Raw genomic sequence first — 10024 nt, 5'->3', positions numbered from 1 at the left:
GTGTCATGTGGACCTGGGTGGCAATGTGGCTGGGGCCATTTCCCTGGGACACGCTGGTGGGGCAGCCGCTATCCCAGAGACCAGGACAGACCCTGCCCTGCTAGGACAGACAGACAGGGAACAGGACCACACAGAGGGAGCATGCCTGAGTGACCACTCATCCAGGGAGGTCAGGAAGCGACATGTGACCTGACCCCGGGGAAGGGTATACCAGGCAAGGAGACTGGCACCCACAAAGGTCCTGAGTTGGGAACATGACTATTGTCCTATTCAGAATCACCTTTTTGTGTGAAATTGTCTAAGACAATAAAGATATAATACAGTTCCCGATTGCCAAAAGGTAGAAAGGTCCAGGCCACACAGGGACGGTGAGTCTTTGCCACACCAAGATGTCACTCAACCATCAAAGGAGCGAGGTGGCTCCAGAGACAGAAAGTAGACTTATAGGTGTGGGATAGAGGTGGAGGAGGGCCTGGGTGACTATCTATCTATATCTATATCTATATCTATATCTATATCTATATCTATATCTATATCTATATCTATATCTATATCTATCTATCTATCTATCTATCTATCTATCTATCTACCTAGCATCTATCTAGCATTTATCTATTACATATATGTGTGTATATATATATATATATATTTTTTTTTTTTTAATTGGGTATAGGGTCTCACTACACAGTTCAGACTCACAGTGATCCTCCTGTCTCAGCCTCCCCAGCACTGGGATACAAGCATGAACCACCACGCGTGGTTTAAGTGGCTGGTATAGCATGCAGTACTGGAGATCAAACCTGGGTCCTTGTGCTTGTCAGGCAGGTGCTATGCCATTGAGCTATCTCCCTGGCCATGGAGGTTTTGGTGTTTTTGTTTGTTTTTTTTTAAATCTCAGTACTGCAGATCAAGCCCAGGTCTACATTCCCAGCCCTTTTCCTTTTAATTTTCAGACAGTGTCTTGCGAAGTTGCTAAGTCTCCCAGACTGGAATCAAACTTTTGATCCTCCTGTCTAAGTCTCCAAGGATGCTGGCATAACAGGTATGCACTACCAGGCCTGGTTAAGGGGCTCCCTTTAGGTTGCATTCAAGTGTTTCTTCTTTTTTGTCTTTTTTTTTTTTTTTTTTTTTTCAGAACCGGGGATTGAACTCAGGCCCTTGCACTTGTCAGAGAAGCGCTTATTCCACTGAGCCATCTCCCCGGCCCCAAAAACATACCTTCTTGTCTTTTTGAGACAGGATCTCGCTATGCAGTTCAGGATGGCTTTGAACTCACTTTGTAGCCCAAGCTGGTCTCAAACTTACAACGATCCTCCTGCCTCAGCCTTCCAAGTGCTGTGATTACAGGCATGTGCCACCGTGTGTGGCTTCAAATAGTGTTTTGTATCTTTTTTTTTTTTTTTTTTTGTACCAGGAATGGAACCCATGCCACATTTGCCAGGCCACTGAGCTCTATCCGCGGCTGAGCTTCTTTTGGGAGTGAAGGACTATTCTGTGGTTGGACAGTGAGACAGTTGCAAAGTTGGTGATAGCACTGAAACCAGAGGCCAGTGCTGGGATGGAGGCAGCGTGGGACTTATGTCTCAGTAAACCTGCTGTGCATCCAATGCCATCCGTCAGATGCTACCGGCCCTCGTCTTACTGTCACCCTCGGTCCCCTCCAGCTCTGTGGTCAGCTGGAGCATAGGGCCCCAAGGAGCCTGAGGATTGTCCACCTTAGAGTGGGGACCCCCAGGCCTCTTCTGGCCCTAGCAGTGTGGGGTCTGTCCCCGTGTGTCTGTCCATCCATCCGCAGCCAGCAGGGGCAGGAGGGGTGCACACAGGGCTCTTTGTGCAGCTCTTATCCTCATTAGGAGGCAGCCGCCGTCGCAGGCCGGGCGCGGCTGAATTAATGGGCTGAGAGCGTTCCCTCTCGGCTAATTGTGCTGGGCTGAGGGAGGGACTCGGGCAGGACCCTGGCCCCTCTTCCCGGTCACCTGCTGGCTGAGGACAAATCACCCCCTCCCCAGCCTCTTTGTGCCTCCACTGGGGCTCAGAAGCACAGCTTCCTTCTCCCTAAACTCAGACAAGAGAGCAGGAATCCTGGAGCAGGCCTGGGAACCCCAGCCAACCAAGCCCTTGCCCCCTACCCCCAGGTGTCCCAGGGCTGACAGCGGATGGAATGCTCACTCCCAGGCCCAGCCCCCCGGGACAGACAGAGGTCCACAGGTCTCGTCCTGACTGTGGGTTCTGGTTTCTTTCTGCAGTAATGGGGATGGAAGCCAGGACCTGTGCACACAAAATCACATTCCCAGATCTCTTTTTTTTTTTTTTTTTTTTTTCAGAACTGGGGATTGAACTCAGGCCCTTGCACTTGCCAGGGAAGCGCTTATTCCCCTGAGCCACCTCCCCGGCCCCTGTTTTTCCTTTTTGAGAAGTTGCCCAGGCTGGCAACGTAAGATCATTCTGGGATCTCTCCAACCAGAGATCACTCTGCCTCAGCCTTCCAACTAGCTGGGACGGGAGGCCTAATATGCCTTCATGCCCTGAGTTAGGTTCCTTTGGGCCCTGGTGGCCTCCCCATCATCCTGGGTGACCCCACACCCATTTCCTTTGTTCTCTTGACTTGAGCTAGTGGCCCCAAATACAAAACACCTTTGAAGTTTATGCATTTTATTATAAAAAAATACAGAATCCAAAGTTGATTGTGTTGGGGGAGGCCCGGTGCCAGCTCCAGGCGTGGCCACACGGCCCGCCCCACTGTCCCTACAAAAGCCCCCGCTGCCCCTTACCACAGCAGGCGTGGGCATCCCCCGGCGGCCGTACACAATATATATTTATATTATAATATATATAAAACACAGTCAGGAAAGGCGGGTAGAAATATGAAATCTGTATAAATGTGTTGTTTCCTTCATTACGTTGTCTTGGGGGGGGGTTGATGTTTTTGGTAGTGGTCCCCCCTCCCTTTTTGTTCTGTCCATTTTTTTTCTTAGAAACATTATTAGGTCAGAGAGTGAAGGGAGGGGGATTCCGACAGACAAAATGAGCTTATTGCCAAGTGTTGCTTCTATTCTAAAAAGTAACCCTCCCATCCCCCCGCCAAAATAAAAGACCCTGACAAAGAGCTTAAAAAAAAACAAAAAGAAAAACAACTTTCCAGTCCATCCTCAGGAATACATTAAAAATAAATCACAGTATATTATACTTGCTGGCTCTATTTACAGAAATATAATGTCTTCTCAGGTGGGCAGAGGGGTTGGGTGGGGGCCTGTTTGTACAGGCTGAGATGTGGGGGGCTGTAAGCCCACAATGGCTGGAAGCAAATCACCAGGAACAAGGGAGCTGAGGCAGGAGAATTTGGCCTCCTGGACTATAAGGAGGGGTTGCACCACACACCTGTCCCAGGGTACCTGAGAGTCCTTGGTGGGCTCCAGCCAGGACCTGTAAGATGGGGCACAGAGCAGAAAGTGGCTGGCCCCAGTGTCCCCAGATTTCCCTCCCTGGGATCCAGGAGACATTGATTAGCTCCTCTCCAAAGTCACTGGCAACCGCAGGGAATAAATTAAATTAAAAAACTCAAGTCTTTCCGATCCAATCATGAAAAAGACACTTTAAAAAAAAAAAAAAAAACTAAAACAAAAATCCCAACACGCAAGATTACCCAGAGGGGGCTGGGGCCTCCTGGTCAGAGTGGGCTGGGTCGGGCCGTGGGGCCGCCCAGTGTCCCCTCCCCAGGCCGGGGCTCAGCCCTCCCAGCCTGGGCAGCAGCTCCAGGGAGAGAGCAGTATCTCTATTTGGTCTCGGAGGCGGCCACAGCGGGGTCGCGAGTTGGCGTCCACACAGGGCCCGGACTAGGAGCCCAGGAGGGTCCACAATACAGAGACGGTGCTCAGGAACAGGCGGCAGCTGCCCAGGCCGCTGCAGGAGTTGTTACTGGTGAAGATTGGCTCTGGGGCCTCGTACAGGGTCTCATCTGGGGGGGACACAAGACAGGGCGATTGTCAGGAAAACCAAAGCTTGGGGGGCTCTCCTGATGCACCCCGGCTTGTTAGGCTTCTTGGGGTAAGGGATCCTGCCTGACCCCCCCAGCACTTACTGGTCGGCCGCACGTACACCTTCAGCCGCAGGCAGGGCCAGTCCACAGCATTAGGAGGCGTGGCGGCTGGAACAGAAGGAAGGAGTGAGTGGGAAGGGGGTTTTGCTCCACACACCCCAATTCCCCATATGGAAACCCACCCAGGACACCCAGACAGAATGCTGTCCACTCCTGTACCCGCCTCTGCCCAGCCCTAACCCCAAAGTTGAAGCAGCCTATTTCTTTGTCCTGCTGGGCCCCACACCACATTGGGGCTCAAAAGTAAGGAACACAAGCCAAGCACAGGGGTACATCTCAGTACTCTGGGAGGCTGAGGCAGGAGGATTGCAAGTTCAAGCCCAGCTTGAGCAACTTAGGATCTAAGACCCTAGGGGGGCCGGGGAGATGGCTCAGTGGAATAAGCGCTTCCCTGGCAAGCACAAGGGCCCTGAGTTCAATCCCGGGTTCCACAAAAAAAAAAAAAAAAAAAAAAAAAAAAGGATCTAAGACCCTGTCCCTAAATAAAAGGTCTGTGGATGCAGCTCAGTGTGAAGACCCTGGGTTCAAACTTGGCCTCAGTCAGGAGTGACAGGCACAGGTCCACACAGGCCTGGTAGCCACCTCCACCCCCTAAAGAGTCCCTCCTGCTAGAAGATGAAGATAAAAAGCACATAATAAAAATAACATTCATCACAGAGATAGGACGAATAATTGCAATAATTATCTTTATGAAACCACCTGTCTTAGAAAGAAAAATGTAATTTTTCTCATATTACGGGACTTAATTTAAACACCTCTCCCTTCCCCCACCTGCTTCTCTAATTTAAAAGGGGGAAAAATTCAGAGAGCACAGATGAGGAAATGAGGCCTTATAAAGTTTAATCTGCCTTCCTGGGAGCTGGGGTGGGGCTCCTCCGCACACAGGGGGCACTCCAAGATGGCGCAGAAAGGGGACGGCCACCCCACGGGGATCTGTCCCCGTAAAGGCCTGGAGGCCAACATCCCCATCTCAGGCAGGCGACACCTGGAAGACTGCTGCAGGTCTGCAGGTGTCACCTGTCCTAGGTCTCTGTCTCTGTTTTTTTGTGGTTTTTTGGTGCAAGGAAAGAACTCACCATCAGCTATACCATGGAACATTTTCTTTTTATTCTCTTTACTGATTTTGTAGCACCGAGCTATATCCCCAGCCCTTTTATTTATTTATTTATTTATTTATTTATTTATTTATTTATTTTGGAACCAGGGGTTGAACTCAGGCCCTTGTGCTTGCCAGGCAAGCGCTTATTCTACTGAGCCACTTCCCTGGCCCCTTAAAGGCAGAAGGGGTTTTTTTGGTGTTTTTTTTTTGCTCCGAATGCCTTCAGGGCAGGTTTGGCTGGCTTGAGTTGTGGGGATCAAACCACAGCAACCTGAGCCTGACTGCTTTGTTGAAGCAACCACTTAAAGAACTGAGCTAAGGGGCAGGCCCCTTAATTTTTTTATTTTGAGACAAGTTCTCATGGTAAATTTCTTTTTTTTTTTTTTCATGGTAAGTTTCTAAGTTGTCCAAGCTGCACTCAAACTTGTTTGTGATCCTCCTGCCTGAGCCTCTCTAGTAGCTGTGGTGACAGGTGTGCCCCTCAGTGCCCTGCTAAGGGCACTTCATGAGGAAGGTCACCCCAATGTCAGCCGGGCCGTGGCCTTCTCCAGCCAGCACAGGGTGAAGCTACAGCGTCCCCACGAAGGACGAGGCTGGGGTCAGCAGGGGTGCATGGCCTCCATCCTGCTCTGAGCCTGTTTCATGATATGCAGAAGGGGCGGGGTGGGGGACCCCACGTCCCCACAGCCACTCACAGATGTAGTAGTACTCATGACCCGGGCGGAACTCGAAGCCCAGCGAGAAGGGCGTGAAGAGCTGGAATTTCTCTGAGAACTTGAGTGGCCCCCCAGGCGCGGCCGGCCGGTTGCACTCCCAGCGCTTGAAGCCGCGCTGCCTGTGGTCACAGGATGCGTGACCCTCGCCATTGACCATGTAGAGGACATAGTGCTCCATGCGCTCGGCGGGTGGCAGCGGCGCCCCGTAGTGTGGGCAGTAGATGTCCAGGTAGTCGTTGATGCTCACTTCCACTGTGTAGCCTCCACCATCACCCGGCGCACCCACATGGAACCTGCCAGCGAAGTGGTCAGCAGCCGGCAGAGGACAGGGACAGGACACAGGCCGGCGTGGGGACCGAAGACAGGCAGGCGATGGGTTAACTTGGAAATGGGACAGCTGGCACAGGGGTGGGGGCCAGGGGGGAAAGTGGCAAAGGGATGAGGGATGGGTCAGTACAAGGCTGGGCCAGCCCAGGGAGGGGACAGGGAGACGGGATTGCTAGGGGACAAGGGGATGCTTGTGGGCTGGACAGTGCACTGGGACAGGCCCCACATGGGACTCCCAGCTCACAGTACGCTGCCTGGTGTCAACACCTGCCTGTCTGACCAACCACTCTTCCTTCCCACCTGGGCCTCAGTGTCCTGGAGAGGGCAGAACTGACCACATACCCAACACCATGGAGAGGGTTGGGGCATCCTGGGCAGACACTGGCACCCACTGTGTCCCAGGCTGAGGCCCTGACTCCGGGCCTCCCTCAAGCCACCCTGAATAGCTGCCTGGCTAACACCGGGGCCCTGCTCCAGCCTCAGTTTCTCTTCCAGGACTCAGGGCCCTCTTCCACCCCCAGTATTACATCACAGGCACTAACCCCAGCCCTCACCTTCAGTGCTGTGTGACTCTAAAATATCTCTCACCCCCTCTGAGCCTCTCTCAAGTCCTGAGACCCAATCAACCGCCCTGAGCCCGTGAAACTACGGGCAGCTCCTTCCCAGCCTCCTGGCCACCCACCGGGCTCCCTGGTTGCTGACACCTTGGCCTCTAGCCCATCCTCTGCCCTGGAGGTTGCCCCTGTCGCCCTGCAGCCTGTGCACCTTCCTCTGGGGAGGATGGAGGTCAGCGGAGGGTTGGGTCTGCGGCTCCTGTTCCACCACTGCCTGCGGCTACAGCACAGGAGCCGCTCAGATCTCCCCGCCTCCGTCCCCCGGGTCCTGGTCATGAAAACGCAGCCGGGCCGAGGGGGGCATGAGGGGGGCCCTGTGAGGGGCTCATTAGCACATAAAAGCCACAGACAGGGAGGGCTACCCTCAGTTCCTCCTCCTGCACAGCTGGGGAAACTGAGGCTAGACTCCACTCCAGGCTGGGTTTCAAGTTCTGAGGTCTCCCAAAGGGGACTGGGATAAGGCAGACAGGAATCCTGATTGTTCATGCCTCAGTTTCCCCATCAGTCAGGGGATTCAGTGCCAAGATGTTCAGCCCTACAGCTGATATCCAGTCACAGAATTCAAGACGGGGAGGCAGAGTGAGCAGACACCCCTGCATTAGCCCGGGGACGGGGAGCTCACCTCAGCCCCATCGCCAAAGGCCAGCGGTGTAGGCGTGTTTCCAAGATGGGGGCAAGGGGCCAGGGAGATGGCTCAGTGGAATAAGTGCTTCCCTGGCAAGTGCAAGGGCCTGAGTTCAACCCCCGGTTCCGTGGGAAAAAAAAAAAAGAAAAAAAAAAAAAAAAAAAAAAAAGGATGGGGGCAGTCTGGGTTCTCAGGGGCCGTGCAACCCTAGGGCTCAGGGGACATTTCCCAGCCAGGTGGGTCTCAGGGTCAGCTTCTCAGAGCCTCAGTCTCCAGTGAGACCTTGGATGTGGGCACCAAGGGCTGCAGAGACAAGGAACACCATCAGAACAGCCAGGGGGGTCCCAGGAGGGCAGGCTAGGACCCGGGTCCGCTGGCCTGGCATCCTCTGGGCCCTTGGGCGTGGTCCACGTGCCAGCTACCACAGGCTCCTAATTTACACTACCAGGGATCAAATTCAGGACCTTGCCCTGGCTAGGCAGGCTCCTCATTTATAGTCATCTTTACTCCTTCCCAACCCCAATGCGATGAAAACCTCGAAGCTCACAGCAGTGGTACCAGTGCCCAGCGCCCACCTCAGGACCTGGGGACCCAGCCAGGACCTGTAAGGAGGCTGCCACAGGAACCGCAGATAGGTGGTTGGGGTAAGTCTGACCTGGCCCCATGCCCACCAGTCCTCAGTTTACCCTTGTGGCTTGGATGATTCATGCTCACCCTGAAAGGGAATCTTGTGCTATGGAGAGAGCTCAGCGGTCTAAGCGCCTGCTTGGCAAGCGCAAGGACCAGGGTTCAATCCCCAGTACTACATGCTATGCCAGCCCTGCGCAGAGCCGGCCACCAAAACCGGGAATGGTGGTGCATGCCTATAATCCCAGCGATGGGGAGGCTGAGACAGGAGGATCACTATGAGTCCGAGGTGTGTAGTGAAACCCTAGACCAAACAAATTAAATAAAAGAAAGGGGATCTGGCTCTAGACAGAAGCGCTTCTTGATTTGTTCTTTCTTTGCAGTACTGGGGATGGAACCCAGAGCCTTGTACGGAGCTATATTATTCTCAGCCCTTTTTTCAATTTTTTTATTTTCAGACAGGGTTTTGCTAAGTGCCCAGGCTGGGCTCAAACTTAGGATTTTCCCGTCTCTGCCTCCCCCGTGGCTAGGGTGACAGCTGTGTGCCACAATGCCTGGCTATAGGCCCCTTCTTGAGAGGGGCTCCAATGGGTGAGTGCACAGCACCCCACCACGCCCCATCTCTTTGTTGCCCCAGATGCCTGTTTCTGATACACCATGTTCTCAAACTGGCAGCAACTGAGTCTGGCTGGCCAGCTGGAAGCTGGGCACAAATTTTTTGCCTGGACTACAGCAAGGGCCCCTGGGCTCTGGGCTTCCCAAGGCCTAGGGCTGGCTTTTCTGAGCCAGCATCGGACCCCAGCGCCCACTGGCTACATCCTTTGCTTCCCCTCAACTCGAAGAATCTGAAGCAGGCTCCCCGGGGCCGCCCCTGCCCTGCCGCAGGGCCCTTGCGCGTGCTGTTTGTACTGCACAATGCTCCATCTCCTGCTGTCTTCATCTTTCACCCCCACAAGGCTCCTGTCTTCCCTGCCTGCCGCCTGTGGCGACCAATCCTGCAGACAGTGCCACTCAATACATATTTGTTGATCGAAGAAATGAGTTAGAAAAGTCAAGGATTGAAGGATTTTGAGATGCTAGAATTATGGGAAGCATAGAGTAGTCCCCAGGAATGGGGGAAAGTAAGGGCCTTGGCAGGCGGGTCCCCACCAACCCAGCACTGCCGGCTGCCTCAGCGGGCCAGTTTTGTTGCCCTTCCAGCTGTAAATAGTGACAGCCTTGCTTCATTGGCATCTGGGATCCAAGTCAGCGGCGGAGCAGCCAGGCCTGGCGCCTGGGTGGGGGTAGGAAGAGAGGAGCCCCCCACCCCAAAACCTAGCCTGGTGAGCCCAACATAAAGCCCATGTTTCCTCCATTAGTGCTGAGGCCCCGGTGGGCCAAGGCTCTGCAGGAAAGGCGGGTGGGACCGATGCTCACGAAGGGCTTCATGATCTGGGAGATTCCCTTCCCAGACGGGATGGAGGCTTCTCACCATTGCCCCACCAGGGGTCACCCCCGCTGGCCCATCCTGCCCACTGGCCAGCCGGGACGGAGATCATAGGGGCAGACTTTCCAGCCCGGTGCCCTCCCCAGGCTGCCTCAACTCTGCCCACCACCCCCTCCAGGCAACCACCAGGCCCGCAGCTATTTAACTGCAATTGGTGCCTGTTAAGTCATAGATGTTAATAGCTAAGCAAATAACTACAAGTGTCTCCCAAAACTGGGGTGGAGTACACTGGGCTGCCTCCCCACTGTAAACTAAAGCAGCATGCAGCCGGCAGCCCAGCTCCTCCACAGTTGGCAGGTCTTGCCATTGTCTCCTCTGCAGGGTCTCTTCCTTTCTTCCTTCCTTCCTTCCTTCCTTCCTTCCTTCCTTCCTTCCTTCCTTCCTTCTTTCCTTCCTTCTTTCCTTCCTTCTTTCCTTCCTTCTCTCTCTCTCTC

The 10024-nt window shown here is 53.8% G+C and overlaps 1 protein-coding gene across 1 annotated transcript in view; it reads right to left on the bottom strand.

Annotated features, from left to right (window-relative positions):
- Positions 1-2765: 2765 nt before the first annotated feature.
- The window catches only part of Efna2 (ephrin A2), a 15820-nt gene continuing 8561 nt past the window's right edge, over positions 2766-10024 (bottom strand). Inside the window, exons 3-5 of the mRNA XM_004632918.2 lie at positions 5891-6204; positions 4079-4144; positions 2766-3955 (exon numbers count right to left, since the gene is read on the bottom strand). Coding sequence (XP_004632975.1) covers positions 3834-3955; positions 4079-4144; positions 5891-6204 — 502 coding nt within the window. The 3' untranslated portion in view covers positions 2766-3833. The remainder of the gene's footprint in view (positions 3956-4078; positions 4145-5890; positions 6205-10024) is intronic.

Source organism: Octodon degus, unplaced genomic scaffold (genome assembly GCF_000260255.1).
Source record: "Octodon degus isolate 3935 unplaced genomic scaffold, OctDeg1.0 scaffold00050, whole genome shotgun sequence".
Taxonomy (NCBI): Eukaryota; Metazoa; Chordata; class Mammalia; order Rodentia; family Octodontidae; genus Octodon; species Octodon degus.
The sequence above is the reverse complement of the archived record's forward strand: the minus strand, read 5'-3'. Positions and strand labels throughout refer to the sequence as shown.